At 49.3% G+C, this 22,907-nt stretch overlaps 1 protein-coding gene across 12 annotated transcripts in view; it reads left to right on the forward strand.

Moving 5' to 3' along the window:
• The window catches only part of FMNL2 (formin like 2), a 261,250-nt gene extending 238,343 nt beyond the window's left edge, over positions 1-22,907 (forward strand). For 2 of the 12 annotated variants that reach the window (XM_049097121.1, XM_049097124.1), the window contains exons 16-28: positions 1,146-1,166; positions 3,244-3,368; positions 4,315-4,517; positions 6,039-6,273; positions 7,360-7,428; positions 7,554-7,634; positions 8,584-8,713; positions 10,887-11,050; positions 12,029-12,130; positions 14,315-14,413; positions 15,210-15,333; positions 19,056-19,102; positions 19,195-20,849. In XM_049097121.1, coding sequence (XP_048953078.1) covers positions 1,146-1,166; positions 3,244-3,368; positions 4,315-4,517; positions 6,039-6,273; positions 7,360-7,428; positions 7,554-7,634; positions 8,584-8,713; positions 10,887-11,050; positions 12,029-12,130; positions 14,315-14,413; positions 15,210-15,333; positions 19,056-19,102; positions 19,195-19,422 — 1,628 coding nt within the window. In that variant the 3' untranslated portion in view covers positions 19,423-20,849. The other 10 variants (XM_049097127.1, XM_049097126.1, XM_049097131.1 and 7 more) reach the window with 10 other exon arrangements.

Here is a 22,907-nt window from a genome sequence, read left to right on the forward strand (position 1 = left end):
GCTGAGATGTGCAGGTCCGGGGCTCCCTTTGGTGCGGGTCTTGTCCTCTATGGTTTTTTTTGTTTTTTGTTTTGTTTTTTTTTTTTTTGACTGGGCCCTTCCCATGACTTAATTTTAAAAACTTACAGGCCGTCTTGATGGGCTCAGCGTTACAGTGCAGGACTCTCCGTTCAGCCGGACACCCACTGCTGCCCTCAGGGTTGCTGCAGTTGGAAGTTGTCCCCTTGGTGTCTTACACCATTTATAGAGGACTGTGTGTGGGATTTAAGAAACTTCCCTTTGGCGCCATAAGTGTCCATTAAACAATTACAAGATGTTCTGTTTTATAACATCTAAGGATCGTAAGACCGTCACGTAGTACATCTTGTGAGATGTGTTGCCAACGTGTTGGGCAACTTCCGCCCCGGACTTAGGAGGCCAGACAGAATCAGGGTGGCCGGAGAGGCAAGGGACAGAGTTGAGGTGAGACGCTGAGGCCTCCTGGAGCCCAGAAGCCTGGGGCATTGCTAGGGCCTCGGATCCATGGGCAACAGGATGACCTACCTCCTCAGTAGGTAAGCAGGTATGAGTGTGGTGGCTAAGCCAGGGGACCTGAACGGCCTCCCTGATTTTATCTAGTTAAGTTGTCTTTGCATCTTATAAAGAGAAAGTACATAGTGTGGGATGTATATGTAAGCGTTAGGCTTACTTCCTCAAACCTGTGCCAGAGCAGTCCAGCTCCTGGTTCCCCGTTGGGTCGCCTGTGACAGACCGCGGGGCAGCCTATGACCTTTGCCCTCTCTTTGGGGAAACGCGCTTTGTAGGTTCACAATGAGAATCTGTACTTGGCTGATTATTTTTCGTTAACACGTTGCTCATGTCTCACGGAATACCTAGCACGGCTCAGTACGGCTGTTTGCGAACCACTATAATGAAATCATTTTTTCCCCTCTTCTAAAAAGGATTACTTTTAAAAACAAAATAATAAGGGAGTCTTCAAGGCAGGCCCGAATGGAAAGGAATTTTTGGCTCCTTGCTGCCTTGTGAAATGTGTCCAAGAAGCATGAAATTCTCTGCTGAGAGTGCGCGAACCACCGAGCGGCTTGACTCTAACCATATCTAATGTTTTTTTTGTATTTTCTTTGTTCTTTCTGCTTCCACAAAAGATGGGCCAATCAAGCTTTTCTGTAGGTTGCTCCTCTCTGAGTGTGTTGAGTGTTTGCCATGTGTTCTGTTGGTCACACTGTGCCTTGACATCTTTCCACTCCATCTTACACGGAACCATTGTAGTTTGACCCTGTGTGTGCGGGAAGTCTCCCCGTTGTGCCAGGTTTGCCCACGCGATTTAGTGGAAGAGATGCTGGCTCTGTAAGCAGGCAGCCTGGATTTCATATGCCGTATTCCTTTCCCCCAGAGAGAAAAGGAGGGTTTTTTTTTTTTTTTCTTTTAGTTTCATTGTAACTGAATCTAAGGCCTCAGCTCTAGAAGGATTTTAGAGTTATTCTGGGGGAGAACGGATAGTTCCTCTGCATAATAAGGACAGGCTGCCAGGTGCTGCTTTTCCAGGCCCTTCTCGCGGGTCTCCAGCTGTCTCCATGGAACACACACCCGCACAGAGCCCCTGCCTTTAGCCTGAACACTGCGGACACGGACTCCCCGTGGTGACCTGTAGGCCCCGTCCTCCTGTCACCAGCTCCCATTCCCCCGTTGGAGTCAGGACAGCCTTTCTGAAGATGATGTTTTTTGCCCGTGTTCTGATCTCAGGCTTATTCCTAATCTTGGTGGCTAGTGAAAAGTAGGATGGTGTAGATGGCTTCACTTTCATGAGTGTCCTGAGGCCGGCGGTGTCCAGGGATAGATGGTGGGCCCCAATGGCACCAACCCACCAGCTCAGATTGTGGGAAGATCGGACACAGCTTCTCCCCTGCTCCCTCTTTCTCCCTCCACATCGTTCAAATGCCAGACTAGGGGAAGGTCTGTTCCTTTGTCCCACAGAGGACATGGGTTTTCCTGGGCAGTGTAGACCACAGGGAAGTGTGACAAGCAGTCCAACACTGTTGGGTGGTGGGGCCCAAGGTGTCGCGGTGGAAAGGCCTGGTTTGGCAAAAGCTGTCTTTCTGTGTTCCTGCATGCTCTTGTGTGGATTTATCAGATGACATTCCTGCTGTTTATATGGCCCTCGTAACTCTGGAGGAATGGCAGGCAGCCAGGTGAAAGCCCAGTGTGTTTGGGTTTATTTTGTTCGGCACCATAGTTCTCCCTTCCTTACTAATGATGGCAAATAGTGGAGCTCCCAAAGAGTATGGTGGGCATCCCAGGTTAAGAAGGTACACATGTAGATGGTTTGGGAAGACTTCTTTATGATGTGTGATTAATTAATGGCATTTTAAGTGAATTTCATTTTTTTAGCCCCTTTCCCCGAAGTAAGAGGACTTGGCAGTTCTTCACCTGACCCCTCAAGGATAGATCCCTTCCTCTCTATTAAGAGTGTTTTAACGGGTCCATTGCTGCCTTCTAGTCACATGTAGCTGACTCCTAGGGAGAACTTGCTCTCTAAAGAGGGGGAAGGGACTGTGGCCATTCTCAAAAAGCAGTACTAATCCTGATTTCTGTGTTACCCCTTCTGTCATCTTAAATATTTATTACTTTGAGCTGTTCGTGGCCCTTGGTCTGGTTGGAATGACTCAGCCTCAATATAATTCCCATCGTCAAAATCGTCCACAAGAACGTATTGCTCTAGCAGAAAGCCAGCCTTCTTGACATTACATTCCTGGTGGTTTAGACAGCCACTACCTGCAGTCTCTGATCATCTTTTAAAATTGGTTTGGAAATACGTGTTCTAGAACCAAGAATTTAAGATTTCAAAATCTAGTTCTCGCTCACTAGTGTCACTGAGTAGTCCTCTCTGCTCTCTTCTTAGATCATTAATAATTTTTGCTCCCCAATACTTTGTCCTAAGCGTTGTCCTAACACTGTGAGTGTAATGGAGCAATCCATTTGCCTGCATTTAAAAAAATAAAAATAAAAATCAACCCCTGGCTCTTGGAGAATTGAGCACAGTGTTGTATCAGTCAACCAGATAATGACCTCAAATTGCTCCAGCCAAAGCCATGCATGATATTTTCTGTTTTAAAAACACTTGGGCGCCTCTTGCCTGTGTTCCTCCATTGTTAAGTTGTCATCTTCAAGGACTGTTCTCTGATTGTTCTTGAGGGTCATGGTTTTTTGGTGGAATCCTAATTTCATCCTCTCTGACTTCTGTAGCTGTGAAAATTAAGAAGCCAATCAAGACGAAATTCAGAATGCCAGTTTTTAACTGGGTTGCCCTGAAGCCAAATCAGATCAACGGCACAGTCTTCAACGAGATTGATGATGAGCGAATTCTAGAGGTACCTTTCTCATTGGTTGGAAACAAGGAGGGCTGTCTGGGAGCAGAGCTCAAATGGGTGCTCTGCGAACCTGGAAGTTTCAGTGATAAAATGCTAGTGTTTTAAATGCTTCCACGTAAAGGAAGAAAAGAATGTTTAATATTAGAGGACAAAATTGGACACTGTTTTGTAAGGTGGTTTCAAAGGCTGTTTTAAAAATTATGTTACGGGGATGCCTGGGTGGCTCAGCAGTTTAGCACCTGCCTTTAGCCCAGGGTGTGATCCTGAGACCAGGCTCCCTGCATGGAGCCTGCTTCTCCCTCTGCCTGTGTCTCTGCCTCTCTCTCTCTCTCTCTCTCTCTCTCTCTCTATGTGTCTCTCATGAATAAATAAATAAAATCTTTAAAAAATAATAAAAATAAATTAAAAAATAAAAATAAATTAAAAATTATGTTACTATGGAGTGGTTTTATTTTCAGCGGATGCCACAAAATGTGTATCTGACAAAAGCCCTGTGCCTAAATTATAAAAAGGCATAAAAAAGAAAAAACCTTTATTGAACTCTAAGTGAGTAAGAATTCAATGATCACACTCGATCACTCGATGTGTGGCCTAAGCCACGTCATAGCACAAATAGGAGAATAGAGCGAGCCATGATCAAAGGCAAGTATTAAGTAGAAAGAGTAAGTTCTTTGATGCTTAAGAAACTGTCAAAACGGTTTCCCGACTTAATTTTTTTCTGTTTAAAGATTTTATTTATTTACTCATGAGAGACGGAGAGAGAGAGGCAGAGACGCAGGCAGAGGGAGAAGCAGTCTCCATGCAGGGAGCCCGACGTGGGACTCGATCCCAGGACCCCGGGGTCACGACCTGAGCCAAAGGCAGACGCTCAACTGCTGAGCCACCCAGGCATCCCTCGACTTAATTTTTAAGAGTAATCCAATTTGCCTGTTTCATCCCTCTCCAGGATTTAAACGTGGATGAATTTGAGGAAATATTTAAGACAAAAGCCCAAGGTCCTGCCATTGATCTTTCTTCAAGCAAACAGAAAATAACACAGAAGGGATCAAACAAAGTGACATTACTAGAAGCAAACCGGGCCAAAAATCTTGCCATAACTTTAAGGAAAGCTGGAAAGACAGCCGATGAGATATGTAAAGCTATACACGTGTAAGTTCAGGGCATTCTGGAAAAATTGATTCTGGTGAATTTAGGATAAAAATGAAAATACGTTATGATTGGTAGATAGCAGAGATATTTCCATAGAAGGGCAAGATAGAAGATAAAAATGGAGCAATTCTTGATATTCGTGTACCGGAGGTTCCCTTTGTCACACACGTGTGACTTCAGAGTTGAATGGAACGCTGGCACTAACGAGGGAGGCCGGAAGTGCCCCGGGGAGTGCTGTGTCATAGTGACAATTACTTTGGAAGGATAACAACTGGATTGTGACATCGTTTCTTCACTTGGTCTGCTCTCTCGTATGTCTATAGCCACACGTACCTACGAGGAGCAGAGAATCACAGATGCTAAGAAAAGGGAGAGACTGTTTTCTCTGGAGTATCTGAATTCTCTCTAGGATTTGTTGAATACAAATTTGATGGCATTTGTGGAATGATATGATTCAATGCCAGATGCAAATGTGATGCAGATGCATATTTTAATTCATAACAATAGGAATGTGATTCCTGTTTCTCTTAGCAGCTTTCAGGAAATTTTACAGTTCAGTTCTTTTTTTTATCCTTGAATTGCAGAGGAGACATTCATTTTATTTACTTTTCTGTGAGAGGAATCTTTCCATCCTCTTGTGGTCATGATGACTTTCATATATGATAAGGAACAAATGTTTTAGATATATTGGAATGAATTCACTGTAAATTGGTATTTCATAAATTTTGATACGAGATCCTCAGAAATCATTTGTTCAATTTTATGTCCTCCATCGGGATCATAATCCAATAATCTAGCGTAGCCTATATTCTGTTCTGATTTCTGATGTTAGAACGTGATAGGTACTCTAGTTTTTATTCTAGTTTTAATCTGTATATACTGTGCTTATCATGATGGTTAGATGTAATTCTATTATTTTGTTGGACAAAGATTGTCCAGGGAAGAAAATTGAGATTGTAGCAAATACTCCTTTTTCTCAAATTGAGTATATATCCAAAAAGACCTGACATACCTTCAATGGAGGTATGCATTTAAGCCAAAACATCCATTTCGTACAGGCATCTGGATCTTTTTTTCCTAAAAAAGAAAAAATATCCCAGCCTATTCATTTAATTGAAAAATATTACAGAGTTCACCAGATAGTCTGAAGTTGTGTGTATAATTTCAATCTTCCTAATTAGAAGTACTTAATATGCCTTAAAAACCATGCCCTTGACTTAACCATCGGATGCTTCAGCATTCCTTCTTGCTCTTCATGTCATTTACTGATGATTTCTGGAGACTTGGAGCTATAGTAATAGGCTAAAAACTGAGCATGGCTGTTGGGATGAGGTCTGGGTTCTCAGGAAGGACCACTGTAGCTACTTGTTGGCAGCCAGCACCAAGGGGCATCTTCGCAGCTCAGCTGTAGACATCGGCATTGCATTGCATTGGTGGTTGAGGAGCAGGGCCAAATGGTGGTGCGGTTGAAAGGGTAGGAGATTTTCTCTCTAACACTGACCTGTCCACATCTGTCTTCAGATTTGACTTGAAGACGTTGCCCGTAGACTTTGTAGAATGTTTGATGAGATTCTTGCCAACTGAGAATGAGGTGAAAGTGTTTCGGCTCTATGAGCGGGAACGGAAGCCCCTGGAGAACTTGTCAGATGAAGACCGGTTCATGATGCAGTTCAGTAAAATTGAGAGACTCATGCAGAAGATGACCATCATGGCCTTCATTGGGAACTTTACGGAAAGCATTCAGATGCTAACTCCAGTGAGTGGACCAACTCTGGCAGGGGAGAGAGTCCAAACAGCTACAGGATCATTTTTTTCCTTTTAAGTCTCTTCCAGAATTGCACTTAACTTCATGGACTCTAAAGACTCCTTTCGAGAACTTTCTAGATTGCGTTTTTATTCTGACAATTTTTTTTCACATTGCGTATGCCAACTAAATGTGAAAATGGTGATCTCCATAACCCATATTGCTATTCTCCTCCTTAGAATGCCATTTTCTGTGTCTACAGATGTCCTCCAGCTTTCCACTTCGATACATATGCCCAGGAAAATCATTTTCTCAAACTTGTCCCCCTCCCGAAGATACCAGTCCTCTGAATGGGTTGGCAAGACTGAAAATGTTACTTTCCTTTTCTAAAAATGATCCCATATCTTTAATGAACAGGCTTATTGCCTTTCATTAAAACATTATAAATTTACTATAGGAGTCGTTTTCCTCGGAACTTTGCTATAGTACACTGTGGTGACGGAGAAATGGTAGCCAGCCAGCTCTTGTTTCTGTGTGCTAATCTGGCAGAGACTTAAGGATAGCGTAAACATAAATTTCATAAGTAGTTCTTTCCTAGTTTCTAAATTTTTGTTAATTACTGATTACAGTAGTAGCATGTCTGCTCAAAACCTGTTCTGAGGACTTCTAGAGGGTGATTATATTCCTTTGCTGTTTCATTTTCGTTCCTGGACAGTTCCATTGATTTAAAAATATACTGTTGTACACGAATCGAGGTGGTGGGAAGGGAATTGAGTTCAACAGCTAGAAGATGCTGTTGACTCCTAGCTCTGAGTCTCATTGGTTACAGGTTTTGTGACAAGTAAGTTCTGACATTTCTTCTTTCAAATGCTTTGGGAGAAGAACTTGAATGTAATGATATGGTTACCTAAGACCTAGCAGGACAACTTTAATTTGTTAATGTTGAGGGAAAATAGAATCTCAGCATTAAGCCCTTAAGGTCTAAATGAAGATCTGTTTTCTTCTTTGTTAAATTTTAGTTTCCAATTAGAGAGTGTCTTATTTTTAACATGTTTCTTTTTTCCCCTCCTCCTCTTCCTTCCTTTGAATGGAATCTAGCAACTGCACTCAATTATAGCAGCATCTGTCTCTATAAAGTCGTCCCAGAAACTCAAGAAAATTCTGGAGGCAAGTGAAGTTTTCATTGTATACATGTAGGGAAGGGCTGACTTTTCAGACGCATTCTTTGGGAGTGCTTGGGATGCTGTACTGATGGGTCCGTCTCTCTCTCTCTCTCTCTCTCTTTTTTGCAGATCATCTTGGCCCTTGGAAACTATATGAATAGTAGTAAACGAGGAGCAGTTTACGGATTTAAACTTCAGAGTTTAGATCTGGTGAGTGGACTAAAAGAAATGCAACAGCTATATAAGACACAGGACAGCCAGCAGAGATTAAGTCCCAGAGTGAAGAGTCGGCTCTTGGGAATGGGGGTGGGATGTTTTGATGAGGATCATCTGGTAGTTGGAAGATCAACTGGTATACATTTTCTGGCCTTAAAAATCTTTCATGCCTTTTGACCCAGTGTTTCCATCTCTGGGACTCTTTCCTCAGGAATCTGAATTATGGACGCTGTATTTATTTTATAATTGCAAATAATAATATAAAGATCCAACATTTTAGAAAATTATTAACTATAACAATAGGGTGTCATCTGACTTACATGGACAGGACTAGAGGAAATCCTCCGTGGAATCCTCTCCCCCACAGCTGTGTGGGGCTAACGTGGCTTCCACGTGAGAAGGTTGGGCAGTGGGTTGGGTCCCGAGCCCTGGGGAGACACGGTGTTTGGTAGGGGGTGTCCAGTTAGCCCCAGTTCTGGCCTGAGAGGGTCATGTGCTTAGGTAAGCTCAGCTACTGGGTGTCCTCGAGGCTGAGGAATGAGAGAGCTGAGCTAAACGTGTAGACCGCATGGCTGGAGTCCTGCCCTGTAGGGAGTACCTGCATACCTGCCAGGTGCACACTCACTCGGGAAAGCTCCAAACTGGGGGCTTCCTGCCTTTAAGCCAGGGGAGGCAGATGCGGGATGGGGCACTTTCAGGTGAGTAGAGATGCGTGTTGGAATCCTCCCTGACGTTGGACGTTTCCCCTGGTCGAGAAGTCCTATGGTCACCTACAAGTCGGCGGGCTGGTTTAGCCAAGGACATGTCCAGCTTGGCCCTCCCATGGGGGTGTTTTCTGCCCACTTTAGGGGGCTGTGCTCAGTTACTCTGAGTGGGAGGACATCGTCTGGGTGGCACACTTTCCATCCTCTTTCTCTCTAACCTACATTCCTTTTGTTTTCAGCTCTTAGATACAAAGTCAACAGACCGAAAGCAGACACTGTTGCACTATATTTCAAATGTTGTGAAAGAGAAATATCACCAAGTGTCCCTGTTCTATAATGAGCTTCACTATGTGGAGAAAGCTGCTGCAGGTACTTGACTTCAGCTTTTCGTGTCACTCCTGAGTAGCACATGCCTTTCATCATGGGTCCTGGGGGAACCGTCCCCCGCTTAACCCCTCTTCGGAATGCCTTTGGAGAGGCAATGGGAAAAAGTCCGGAGCTCTTGGCTGGAGTGCGTGGGCCCTGGTGGTCTCAGCTCCAGGGATGTGAGGGAGGCCTCTCTGGGTCCTGTCTAAGGGGTCAGGGCTCCGGACCTGGGGCAGCTGCCCTCTTCCATTCGTTGTCCCTAGTCTGTTGCTGTCGTTAGAGTACGAGCATGAGCACCTGAACATCAGCCTCCAAGAAACACTTCAGTTGGATTGGAGTCTGTGCCGTGCTCAGTTGTCAGTACTTTCCCCTGGGGTTGAGCCATAGCAGTTCTGAATTTTCTCATTTAACTCACCGAGTGATTCTGACATAGGTATGTAGCGGTATCCCTGTGTTACGGGTGAGAAAACGGACACATTTAGAGGTTAAATAGCTTGCCCACAGTCACATGGGTAGAACATGATAGAAATAGGATCATCCGGTGTACGGTCGAATGTCCTGTGTCCTCTCCAGAGACTGTTAGGCTAGAAAAAGGCACCAGATGCACTTTGACCACGGAGCTGGTTACATGCTGAGATTCTCACATTAGGATCTTGAACCCCGAGCAGTGGAGGTATTTCTTAAAAATTCACGCTCCTGGGGCCTACTTCAGACTTAGCAAATCGAATCTTCGTGGGCAAGACTTTCTCTGACTTCCTCAAAGTAAACGGCTGTTCCTTTTATGCTCTTATTACGGGGGACTCCACACTGCTCTCTCATACAAGATTTATCAGGTTTTCTTATGACAGTTTGCATGGCCATTTCAAGGGATTTAGGAATATAAGCGAGTCTTATCTATCCGTATGTTTCCCTTAGCCCCTAGCAAATTGCTGGGGGCATAAGTAATGAGCGAGTGGGCAAGTGAGATGATGCGCCGCTAACCGGGGACAGCTGCTCCCAAGGCCCCAGTGGAGACCGAGCGGCAGGTGCGGCTGATGTCTGCGAAGGGCCGGGCGGTGCCTGCTGTGACCCACTCGCTCAGGGGGCAGGGGGCAGGGGTTTTCCTCCGTCCAGGTTTCACGTGGCCCAAATTAGGGATTCTTTGGTGTCATGATTCTAATTTTTAAGAAGTTTAACAAATTTTTGTGGCGGCCATTTGGCATGGCCCAAGTTAGATTCCCCAAAAGTGTCCCTTGAAAGGAAGCCCGTTGGGGAAGCCGACGAGGCTGCGGTCCTGGCGCTGAGCTGTGTCCTGTGTTCTCTGGGGCCCGGGGAGCGGCCGCGGATTCCTTATACTTTCGCCCCTTGGTCCAGTCGCTGCTCCGCTGCCCCGGGAGCCTTTCCCGGCCCCTGCTGTGCCCTCGCGCTGTCCTCAGCATTGAGGAGTCGAGTTGAGTGGGACGGTGAGTCCCGCAGGGAACCCAGGGGCCTTGTTGTGCAAGTCGCCCAGGTGCAGAGCTGGACCAGGGGCCGGGGGACCCCAACTTCCTGCGGCAGGAATGTGCCTGCCCCGTGAGGCGGCCACCGCTGCCCACGGAAGGGCCGGAAGGGCCGGTGCTGGGAGACCCTCCTGAGGCAGGGGCGGCCTCCACAGATCCCAGCTGTCCCCGTTGCTCAGTAGCAGCACTGGACGTCCACGTTTACATGCTGCCCCCTGCTGGAGAGCCCCAAGTGCAGACGAGGTGGAAGTGCAGGAGATCTGGGCCGCCCCCTGCCCCCCCTCCCCAGCCCCCCAGATCAGGAACCTCCACGCCTACAGGCCAACCAAAGGGTCATCAGCCCTGTGAGGGGGATGGGATAGTTGGGTATAATCCCGGGACTGGGCGTGGCCCTGGTGGTTCTCTGAACTCCATTTCAGCCACCTCCCGGCTGCGCGACCTAGAGCAGGCCACGGAAAGAGGCTGCTGTTGGCGAATGTGGCCAAAGGTGCAGAGGAGTTCGTGCTTCGGTAGATGTTAGTGCCGTGCAGGAGACGAGCGCTGGCAAGTTATTCACACCGTCAGCTCTTCGCTCTGATGGCTGGAAGCTAGATCTCAGGCCCTTGGAAGGGACCCTGGGAATCCACCGAGAACCGGGCTTCCGGGCCGGACTCACTGTGGTTTTGACCTCCCGGGGGGCGTGGCTGTCTCTTCTTCAGTCTCCCTCGAGAATGTTCTGCTGGACGTCAAGGAGCTCCAGAGGGGCATGGACTTAACCAAGAGGGAGTACACCATGCATGACCACAACACGCTGCTGAAGGAGTTCATCCTGAACAATGAGGGGAAGCTGAAGAAGCTGCAGGATGACGCCAAGATTGCACAGGTAAGCGTCTGTGCCCCGGCCGCTCACCAGGAGGTGACTGGTGCCCGCCCTGGCTCTGCGGGAAGATCGTCCTGTCTGCTGAGGGTAGACTTCCTACGTCACTCATGACTCCTGTGGGCGAGATCCTTCTGAATACTGTGCCCAGAAGTGCCCGTGTTCTGTTCAGGGTCCTCTTCTGATTTAGCCTTCAGCCTCTTCTCCGGAGGCCCTCCCTCCCCTCCCCTCCCCTCCCCTCCCCTCCCCTCCCCTCCCCTCCCCTCCCCCTTCCGCTCCTCAGCCCCCTGTGTGGGTCCCGTGTCCATTTCAGCCAACATGTGTCCTTCTCGTGCTTAGCAAAGCACTGTCCTTCCCAGTGTATTGGGTTTCTGTAGGCCTTGACCTTGAGATCCTGCACTACCCGGGAGTTAGGTGGACACACTCGGAGAACAGCTGGAATGGACTGGAATGGACTGCATGCCGTCCTAGAGGGATGCGGGCTGCGGGAGTGCGGAGCTTGCAGAGTGCTGGAGCGGCTCCCGGATGAGGCTGTCTTGTGCCAGGAAAGAGTTGAGGCAGACACATGAGTGTCCCTAAAGCGGGGATGCTGTAAGGACATTGAAGCAGTGAGCCGAGGTGGTTTTAAGGCGTTCTTGCACGGTTAGGAAGGTCTTGCAAAGGGGTAATTCCTCACGTGTGTGTGCACGTGTGAGACAGTGTGTGACTGTGTGTGGAAGTGCAGGTGGTCCCAGAGAGGAATCCTGTGCGACGTCATTGCCGCCTTCTGCTCGCCTTTGCCTAGGCATTCAGAAGGAATCCGAGGGCCCAGAGGGTCGTGGGGGAGTGAGGGGGCCGGAGGAGAGCTGCCCCCCCCCCCCCCCCCCGCCTGATCCCCCCACCCCGCTGGGTCCCCCCTGCTGCTTGCCGCTGCTCCTCCCCCAGGTGTAAAGTTCAAATGCTGGACCTTATGAAACTTTCAAAGAGGAGTTTGCTTCTTTACAGGATGCTTTTGATGACGTGGTGAAGTATTTTGGAGAAAACCCCAAGACGACGCCACCCTCTGTCTTCTTTCCCGTCTTCGTCCGGTTTGTGAAAGCCTATAAGGTAAATAGGGTCCTTTAAAGGCTTCCTTGCCCGGCTCTTCGAGCAGGTGTCCTCCCAGAGCCTGGCCTGAGTGTCTGCTGTTGTGCTGAGGTGTCCCCAGGTCCCCAGGCAGGTCTGGGGGGGGGGGGGGGGCAGTGACAGTCGCAGGGTCCTTGGCCTGTGATGCTTCTTGTCCTCACCAGCCAGGCCTGGGGCTCAGCCTGAAGGCAAAAGCTCTGGGCCGCCCTTTGGGGCAAGCGAAGAGCCTCCAGGATCATCACGTGCTCGTCACTGTTCTCTCCCATGGGCAGGCGGAGGAGTTGGGAACTGCTTGGAGGGAGCAGGATGAGGCAGGGCGGCCTCCGTGTGTCCTTCCCGGGCCTGGCATCCCGCAGAGCCGCGCTTCCCAGTGCAGCCTGAGAGTTGGCGCCAGGAAGGGTGGCTGCCGCTGCGTCCTCCTCTGCTCCTGCCACGGCCCCTCCTTTAAATGGGACATTTGCCACAGTCCGGGGCTGTGCACCCGAGGCATCTGAGCAGGCCTGACGGGAGGGGCAGGGAGGCAGAAGCAGGCGCTCAGGGTGGACACCTCCCTGGCTGAGCCACCCAGGCGCCGGGGTGGTCTACATTCTTGAGAAACACCCTTTTGGGTGGAGTGGGTCTTTTCTCTAGAACCATCCTTTGGCCTTTTCCTGAAATGCAGGTTACACTGCGTAACTGCCGGCATGGCCCTGGAGGGGTGATAACTACAGACGGGGGGGTGGGATGGAACCCAGGGCAGAGGCCATGTGCCGGGGGCCCTGAGAAGGCCCTCGGCCACAAGCTGCCGCTCACTGCTTCTCCGGATTCCCTGCTGCTGATGCCACGTAGCGCGCTGCAGGGTGGACTCGGGTTCTTGTCATGTGCTAGGACCACGTCCTTCACATAAAAGATCGGGAGTCTAAGGCCTATCGGGAAAATATATGCTATTTTTAAGGTCGTATAATACGAGCTGGCAAGTGGGTCTCTGAGCAAGGGGAATGTGTAAAGCCGAGGAGAAAGGGAAGGTTCCTCGGTGGTCCGTGTGGGGTTCCGTGTGGGGTGCCGTGTGCCCCTTCCGCGCTCCCGGGCCGGGTGTGGCCCCGCGGCGGCTCCGTGGGGTGCTGGCCAGGTGGTGGGGGTGTCCAGCGTCCTACTGGGCCTCGATGCTCCGTGCGTGACTCCCAGCCCGACCTTGACCTCGGGACTTTCTGGGCAGACCTCGGGGTTTTAGGATCTCCTCTCTCCTCTCCCCAAGTTTGAACCAGACTTAAGGTGACAGTGAAAGGGTTCAAAATGTGGACTCCATTCCCGACGATGGTGCACAGAGGGGTGGTGGTGTATCGTCGGCGAGCTTCTACCTCAGGCCTCCCTTGCTTGACGGACGGACCGCTTCACGGCCAGACCCGTAGAAGTGTCTTCAGGGAGGCTGCCTTCAAGACGGGGTGCCCTGGAGGGCTGAGCTGGGGCGACCTGCTGTGGCTTCTTGTCCCAGACTCATCACACTAGTCAGTCTGTTGCCCGTGGGAGGAGCGAGCTGAGGGGGGAGCCCGGAGAGGCTCACCTGGGTGAGACCCCGAACCAAACGAGAGGCAAGTGAACGGAGGTTTCCCCCAACAGTGGGCGAAAGGAGAGAAATCTGAGCTCCTGCTTGCAGAGACAGGTACAGGCACGGGCAGCTTCTAGAAGCAGGACCGGCTCGCGTGAGAATCCTAGAGCAGGGCTGCCAGGGGGTCGCTCCCCCACACCTGCGGTGGACTGAGGCCGGGCGGCAGCGTGACGGGGCGGGGACAGGACAGGACTTCTGGAAAGGCCGGGGCGGTTGGGTCCTCAGGCGGTGGATGCAGAGCAACAGTGAGCCCGGGGCCGTGTCCACGCAGGCGTCATGCAGGCCCTGTCTGCCCCCCGCGCACTCGGACCCGGTCACCACCGCTAAGAACGACTTTAAGAAACCCCGGCCACCACCTGCGGGGCGACCCCATGGTCATGACGTGGTGTTCGCAGGGCGAGGCTACTCCGTCGCAGCCGGGGGTGCTGACCCTGCGACCCCAGGGAGCTCGGCCGCATAGTCCGTGGTAGTGGGGGCTGCGCCCGCGCCTTCCCCTGTGGGAAGAAGGAAGAAGAAAAAAAGAAAAGAAACCACCTGGTCGCTGTCACTCCCGCTGACGCAGTCTTCTGGTTCTTTCCCAGCAAGCAGAGGAGGAGAACGAGCTGCGGAAGAAGCAGGAACAAGCGCTCATGGAGAAGCTTCTGGAGCAGGAAGCTCTGCTGGAGCAGCAGGACCCGAAGGTCAGAGCCGTGGCTCCCGGGGCTGCGTGTCCCTGGGCGCCCAGGGGAGGCTAGTGCTCCGTGTCCGGCTGCCGTCGGGGCCCGAGGCCGCGGGCTTGTAGTCGCTACTTGGCGCGGCAAACCGGGGAGGGGGGGGCTCACCCCGTCTGGGGGTGTCCCCGGGTGCAGAGGCCTCGGGAACTCGGGGCTGGCAGCTGTGGCGGGGCCGCACCAGGTCTCCCAGCCACAGGCCGCTCAGTGTCAGGGGCCAGCGGGGTTGCAGGGGGCTGGGGTGGGCAGTGGGTGCAGGTGACCGCGGGGGGCGGGGGAGGCAGTGGGTGCAGGTGACCGCGGGGGCCAGGGGGGCAGCGGGCCCAGGCGACCGCGAGGCAGGCCGGCATCTTCATCCCTGTCCTGTGGCTGACGCCACGAGGCTGACGGCTGTTTCTAGCTGCTTCTGCGGTGCGGAGCCACCCTCCCCCCTCCTCCTCCTCCCTCCTCCTCCTCCTCCTCCTCCCTCCTCCTCCTCCTCCCTCCTCCTCCTCCTCCTCCCCCCTCCTCCTCCCTCCTCCCTCCTCCTCCTCCCTCCTCAGCAAATCCCTCCTCCTCCTCCCTCCTCCCTCCTCCTCCCTCCTCCTCCTCTCTCCTCCTCCTGCTGCCCAGCAGCTTTCTGGGCTGTTCTCTGGGCACAGTTGGGCGGTGGCACCTGTTTCGGGCCGAGGCTGCCTGCTCGCGGCAGAGCACTGGGACCCACTGGGGGCGCCTCAGGCCTCCGGTGCCTGCTGGCCCCTAATCTCTGCCGGTCCTCTCTCCCCAGTCTCCCTCCCACAAGTCGAAGAGGCAGCAGCAAGAATTAATCGCAGAATTAAGGCGGCGACAAGTGAAAGATAACAGACACGTGTACGAAGGGAAAGACGGTGCCATCGAAGATATCATCACAGGTAAAAGCTCTTTCCTCCCGTGGCCCCTACAGACCCCGCTGACCCCCCTGCGGCCGACTGCTTGCACCCTTGCTGCTGCGCGGTCCAGGGCTCGCAGCCCTTCGGTGACTTTGCTCGGATCGGGACCGTGCGGCCAGGGGCTCTGCTGGTGCTGGAGGTGTGTCTCGGGAGCCCGGGGACTGCCATCGGAAAACCCAGCGCTCCCCGAAGACCTCCTCCCCTCATCCCCGGAGCCCCGCAGGTTGTACCAGGCTCCTCTTCCCCGTGCTTCTCCACGGTCTCGGATCCGCTTCCCTGCTCCATTTCCTACCTTGTGGCCACTCCCACCCGCCCGCCCGAGTAGTGGATCCCGTGGCCAAGACCCCCGCGGGGCCATGCACTCACCACGGTCGGTGCAGGCTTTTCCTGCATGTTCTTTAAAAGCCTTATTATTCGTTCAAAGTAACCGAAGACAGTAGGAAGTGAGGAGCTAGTGCCCCTCCGTAGGCCGGGGGCCGTCCGCTGTGAGCCACCGGCGCCTGACCTGGCTTGGCTCTCGACTAATTAAGTCGTAGCCTAACGCTCGCTGCTTGACTCGGTCCTCCGGAGGGTCTGCGTTCGTTCCCGTTCGCTCTGGGGCACGAATTTGAGCCACTGTCCTGTGGCAGCGGCTGCGAGTGACTTTCAGGTCTGTTGCATGTGAATCGTGCTGATTAGCTTCCAAGACCCTTAGCGCTCCTTTATGGTAGAGAATTTTAAAACTATGCAACGGAGAAGTACAGGCAGCAGCAGAGCAGCAACACCCATCAGCTGTTGAAAGTTTTCAGCTCGTGCTGTCTTGTTACCTGCCTGCCTCTCTGTTCCCCGTCCCCCAACCTCGGAGGATTATTTTGAAGCAGATCTGAGACCTGCAGTTTCATCTGGTTGTATCTCTGTAGGTGTCTTCAAAAGATAAGGACTATTTAATAAAGCAAAGAAAACAGCCAGAGTATCATCAGCACACATCTCCAAAACTAACGACTTGTTGACATCGGACGTGCATTAGACGCTCCCTCAGCTGTCCTCATTTTTTAAAAGAATATAACTAAGAATTTTGACTTCTCATTTTTGGTTAATAGGATCCTAGATGACCAAAACCACCATTTTTTATTTTCTTTAATTTTTTGTTTCACCCACTCAGACCCAGGGAAAGAAATAAAATAGGTAAATGAGTCACTAGCAGGAAGTCAATAGAGCGTTTCTGGCCCAGAGGAGAGGTCCCCATTGGCGGTGGCTAGGTCAAGGCACTGCAGGGAGTGTGCGTGGGCGTACGGCGCACACACAGCCGGTGCGTGCGTGCCTGTTTGCTCTGCAGGGGCTTGCACTTGGCCCCAGGGAAAGCCCCACTGCTTAGCACCTCTCCTTGTTTCCCCTGCACCGAGGGAGAAGCTCTGCTCCGAGCGAGACTGGGAACCATTCTTTTTGGGCTAAGCACCTGTTAGCCTCAGTGCTCCGATAACTTGTTTTTTTTAAAGATTTTGTTTATTTACTCATGAGATACACAGAGACATACAGAGAGATACAGACACCCAGGCAGAGGGAGAAGCAGGCTCCATGTGGGGAGCCCGACGCGGGACTCGATCCGGGACCCCGGGGTCACGCCCTGGGCTGAAGGCGGACGCTCAACCCCTGAACACCACCCCCCCCCCCGCAGGGGTCCCAGTGCTCCAATAATATTAACCTGTAGGGAGAGAAGCCTCTAGGCTCACAGAGTAAGGTTTCCTTTCCCATCGGTCTGTTCTCCGTTGTAAAACGAGGGAGCTGTACACTTCCTATTTGCCCGACCCAATCGCTAAGCTACCGTTGGAGATGAATGAATACCTGCTTACAGATACTATTTGTTTTTACTCTCTTTAAAACGTTTTCCATTTTCCACCCACCAAGCCCCAGATTGAGTGACTCTTTTAGACTTTATGAACTCACTTGGGTATATACTGCCTCTCCCCTTCCCCAGGTATGATTAACAAAGCACTAACCGTGTACTAACGTGATAGATCTTGGCTTTTTACTCTCTTCTGTTTGTCTTATTTGGCTGTCATTTTCGATGCAGTGCTGAAGACTGTGCCCTTTACTGCTCGCACCGCCAAGCGTGGCTCTCGATTTTTCTGCGAACCTGTTCTCACTGAGGAATACCATTACTAAACTATTACTCTTTCTCACCTGATGCTCTTAAAAGGTTGCTACAGATTTTTTTTGACCTCTTATGTCCCCTGTATGTGTGTTAGGGCCACCCTGGATGCGAGCATGGAATTGCCATCTCCACCCCGTCATACTTTGTGTCGCCCTCACACTGCATGGTTTTGCATGTCAGTCATTACTGCCTTCTCACGGCCACTTTCAGTTGTCAGTCCACATGGCTGTTGTGGTCTGTGTGCGAGTTAGTGGACTTGCTTGTAGAAATTTTCAGGAAAATAATACAGAGCATTAGTCTGAGACCGTATTAGGATCAGCTAGGTTGTTAGAAGACTTTTGGGCTAATGCCTTTGAACACAAAATGACAGTCGTTAGTGACAATAACTACTATACCCAACATGTATTGAGCACTTGCTGTGTTTTAATAGGTTTACCGATACTAAGGCAGCCTCCTCTCTGCACTCGATGAACGTGCTCTGAGTTACAATGAGCCGTATACAAGCGCTCAGCAATGCAGAGGGCCCAAAAGTTGAAAAATGCTTTGCAGAAGGAGCTGTGAACTACACGGTTGGGCCTCTCTTAACTGTCTGCTACCGTCTATAGGCATCATCCACGGTATGACGGAGCTCACAGGACAAGCAGGGAGCCCTTTGGACATAGGCGTCTACGTTGATAGAGGGAATCCGTAGCTTTATACTCAGCCTCTTTTCCTTCTGAGTTCAGTGGTCAGCAGTTCCACGCTGGAGCAAGGCTGTGAGGCAGAAAGTGAAAACCAAGGCTTTTGGAGCTCGCCAGAGGCTTCTCTCATTCTCACTTCTTGGCTGTGACTCTGTTCCAGGTCAAATCCAGGGTATTTCTCTTGCGATGAGATCATATCTGGACCTGCCGCTTCGGCCAGGATGGTGGCAACCGGAAATACTAATAGCAAATACCTCTTACATATAAGGGGAAATGCCGCTGTTCTTAGACTTTAAAAAGTCCCAAAATTTTCAAGCAGTGACTGCCTTTCCTTGGTTCCTGACGGCTAGAAAAGAAACAGACTTCTCTGTAGTGCCCGGTTGATTAAAAAGGGACAAGGGAAGCACATACGCTCGTTGGAAATAGCCGTCGTTCAGCGCCCCCGCTGAGACTGGCATGGAACAGAGGTCACGTGTGTCTGTGGCATTAACTCCCGTGAATGGCCCTTGTCATGTATGTTCTGTCTCTGAGGACATCAGAGAACATGGGGTGCTGTCGCTTGCCCTGCAGCGTGCTCTCCCACCAGCGCTTACTAACAAGGCTAGACACTGTCGCCTCCTCGGCTCATGTGCCTGTCAGCCTTGCTGCTGGACTGTCTGTCGTTCTGGAGCCAAACTTCAAAGCAGCTTGGATTTGGGTGGTCAGAGAGATGGGTGGGAAGACGCTCGAGGTTTCCCTTGTTTATCTAACTCCTCGTACATTAATGGCCTCCCACTCTCTTCCTCGGTTGGCTAACATGCCGGGTATGTTGAGCACTAAGTTGAATTGCTTTCCATTTTCATCCCATTTTTACTTAACCATCATTTTGTGTTTTTGTTTTTTTTTCTGTTTAGCCTTAAAGAAGAATAATATCACTAAATTTCCAAATGTTCACTCGAGGGTAAGGATTTCTTCTAGCACACCGGTGGTGGAGGATACACAGAGCTGGCAAGCATCACTTTTTACTTAGCTTCCTCCTCTCTCTGTATGCAGATCAGTGGTTTCAGTGTGTGGCCGAGGGTGATCCTGGGGAGAGTCCGACAAGGGAGAGGTCTCTGTAGCCTCACGTTCCACGATGTGGGTCAGAGACTCTCCATTGGACCCTGGCCGGCTTCCACGTTACCCAGTGTGATGGCTTGGGCGAGGGGATTCGCGGATGATCGTACTTGCTTCGGGTGCCGGGCTGTCCTTCCCCTACCCTTCTCTTGGCCTTCGGGTTAATCAGTTAAGCCGTTTTGATCTGAAGAAGCTGAGAGCAAGTCCTGGCCGGGGAACCTTATCTGTGGCCTTTGAAGACAGATTTGGATCTTTAGAGCCAATTGTTCACAAGAGTCAGGACTCAAGTCACTGCGGATCCTCAGCCAGAGCGGAATTCTGACCTCCCCTTACCGCTCTGCGCCGGGAAGCAGAAGCTTGAGAGCATTGGGGCATGTAAATCATTCTTCCCTTGAACTTAGGAGGAGTAGGGCAGGGAGACTAACTCCAGCGAGTCAGGAGTTGGTGGGGACAGGTCTCCGCACTCACTCAGCTCATTTGTTTTTGCCACGGGAAAAATTGGGCCCAGTATTGCCAGACCCTTCAGTTTTCCAAGGGAAATCAGAAACCCTGCTTTTTATAGTATCTATTTCAAGACCAGGAAACTGTATTTAAAAGCGTAAGTTGGGGGCTAAACATTCTGTAGGCCAGATATGGCCCCTTGGCTCCAGTTTTTAAGCTCCTGAATAGGTAAAAATAATAAATTCAGTCTGGTTTAATTCTGTTGTTTGTTTCCCCTTCTGACGATCCCCATCAAAAGCAGCTTACCTGCTGGTGAGCCTGCCTACCTGAAGTGTTCATTAAGAAAGCATGATTCCCCATTAAGATTGCTTAGGTAAAATAAAATACCTTTGTCCATCCCACTTTATTCTGCTAGGACAGTGTCTACTTGAACCGATAATGCAGTGGTTCATTCATTCAACAGAGCATTTTTTTATATATATTAGGCATTTTTAAACATTCTGTGCATTTGCAACACAAATTGGAGAATTGCTGGAAAGCCCATACAACTTCTCCCCTCCAGTGAAAAACTGGAGATACTGTGTGCTGAGAGACCATGTACAGAATGGAGTATTCTCTTGATTTGGTGATTACTTTCATTCAGAGGTTGACTGAGCACTGGGTTTCGCAAACTACAGAACAGACCTCAGCTAATACTAATTGAACACCTCTGCCTGCAAAGTAAGCTTGATTGAAATTCCAGGTAAGACAGGATAGAGCAGTTGGTTTATTAATTTAGCAGTTGAAAGTTTAGTGCAGTTATTGATGTTTAGATCTCTCGGGGAGGGGGGAGTCAAAAAAGACAAAACTAGACAAGCCGCAGCTTTTTATAATTGAAACATTTCAAAATAAGACCCAGCTAGACTCTGGCCAGTGACAAAACAGTTGCCTTCCCTATACATTTTTCTGAAAGTCCCAGAATCCCACCAGTATCACATCCTGCTTTGTTTAAATATTGAGGGCAAAGTCTTTGGCTCAAATACTCCAGTGAATGCGAAGGGCCTGTTAGCTGACTCTTCCACACAAGCTGCTTTGATTGGCTGCCAGCTGACCTTTGACTTGCTTAGACCGGGGCACGGAAGGTTGCAGTTCTCTCATTGGTACTTTCCTCTTTCCAGATCTTAGAAACCAACCCTACAGACGAGCCGATGCGGTGAGGAGAAGTGTCAGGCGGCGCTTTGATGATCAGAACTTGCGTTCTGTTAATGGTGCCGAGATAACCATGTGAACCTGAGACCTGCCTGTAGGAGTAGAGTGTGCGCGTGAACGAAACTTTCCACGTGAACTCTGTGTGCTACCATTTAACTGCAACTTTGAACGTTGATAAAATATTCTAAGGGCTCAGATTTAGCAGACGCATAGGAATTTAAAAATGACGGGCTCTCCTTTCAACCTTTGTTAACAAGTGCCTAAAAGTGGAAGTACCTGCTCAGATTAATCAAAGCAATAGGGTTTGATTTGATTAGGTATCTTTTTACACCAGTATATTATCCTGTTTTTTAACCAAAATGTAAATTACATGATCTGCCATTGTGATTGTCCCATGATGGCACACCCTGGTCTCCTGATAAATTGTAAATAACGGATGCATCTGCTGTGGGTTTCCTTTGCTGAGATGTCTTTTAAGGATTTTTGTTTCAGACGTATACCCATCAGCTTTGTATTTTGCAACATGGAAGAAGGAACAAGTCACATGAGTAAACTTCTGTCCACAACCAGGCCCCAGCAGAGTACACAAGGATGCACTGCAGTGGCACAGGAGTCACTCGGCTGTCTCGTTTGAGGTTCTACACGGCTGTGCTAGGGTAGGACGCCCCCCAAGAGAAGTTCATCGGCACGAAGGCGAGGCTACGATGGATACACATTTGTGTAAGATTTACTTGCAGTACTGTGTTCTTCAGCTAGAGGTAGCTTTCAAAATAATAATGCAAATATATTTATTAATTAGCACTAAAATTAACATCTCCATATTCAGTATTAGGATTTCTGAGGACCATTTTGGGCCAATCCTGAGAACAGAAATTGGTGCCTTGCTAGCCAGGGAGAAGTTCACTAGCTCTGCCAAGCGTCCAAGGCCACTTCTGCTAGCTAGTCCTGAGAGTTAACCTCGCCTTACTCTCCTGACAATCGCAGGTTTCCCCTCCCTTTCCTCTTCCTCCTTTTGTACATTGGAGAAGATTCATTTGGCCTCATGTATCAGTTAAATTCTTGTGTTTCCCAGATTGCTTTATTGCAATTAAATTGCTTGAAATACTCACGTTGGGACTAAGCTTACATGATACGTAATGGGACTAAACAGCCAACTGGGCCACTGTTATTTTTCCTTCCTCTCTGGCAGGGCACTTGATCCATTCCAAAGTCAGAAACTGGACAAAAGCTAATTTGTACTTTTCATAACATACATTCTGCTTCCGGCTTACCTTCTTGGTACATCACATCAATATATTAATTGTAAAGTTTATTGTATAGTATTTAACCACTGAATTTCTTGTTTTATGTTGTGCTTATGTGAACTCCTTGGTGAAGGTCCCATTTTCCTTGGATAATGTGTAGTTATATGATCTTTTTAAATGTACAGATATTTTGCTATAAAATTGGTGCAGTTTTTTATGGTTTTTACACTTTAATTCCCACTTAAGCCTTTGGGTAATATTGTAAATATTGTTTAAAAATGCATCAGCCTGTGCTATACAATCTGAATGTTATTTTAACTTATAGTTTCTTTTTTAATATATATATTTAACTACAAGGACAGTTTAGGGATCAGTTACATTTCACTTTAGCATACCTATTTACAAAAAATTACTTTTAAAACTGCCACCTGCTAGCACATTTCCATGAATGTGTACTTTAAAAAGAACATGCCAAGATTTTGTCTGTCTCAACACTGATTTTGATGAAAAAAGCAATTTGACCATGATGCAACACAAGCAGTTGGCCCTTTATGACAAGCAGCTGTTTTCCAAAGCTCAGTGCTAATCATATTGAAATAATCGCCTATTTATTAATCTACAAATAGACAATAATGTTGGCATGTTCTTTGCTGTTTATTAATGGGCCTGCTTCTTAGCAATATTAGAAATGTTTTATAAAAAAAAGCAGTTCATGTTACTTTTCTGGTCTTTTCATGACATATGAGCAAATAAACTATTTACACTACTATCCTGTAA

Source organism: Canis lupus, chromosome 19 (assembly GCF_003254725.2).
Source record: "Canis lupus dingo isolate Sandy chromosome 19, ASM325472v2, whole genome shotgun sequence".
Lineage (NCBI taxonomy): Eukaryota > Metazoa > Chordata > Mammalia > Carnivora > Canidae > Canis > Canis lupus.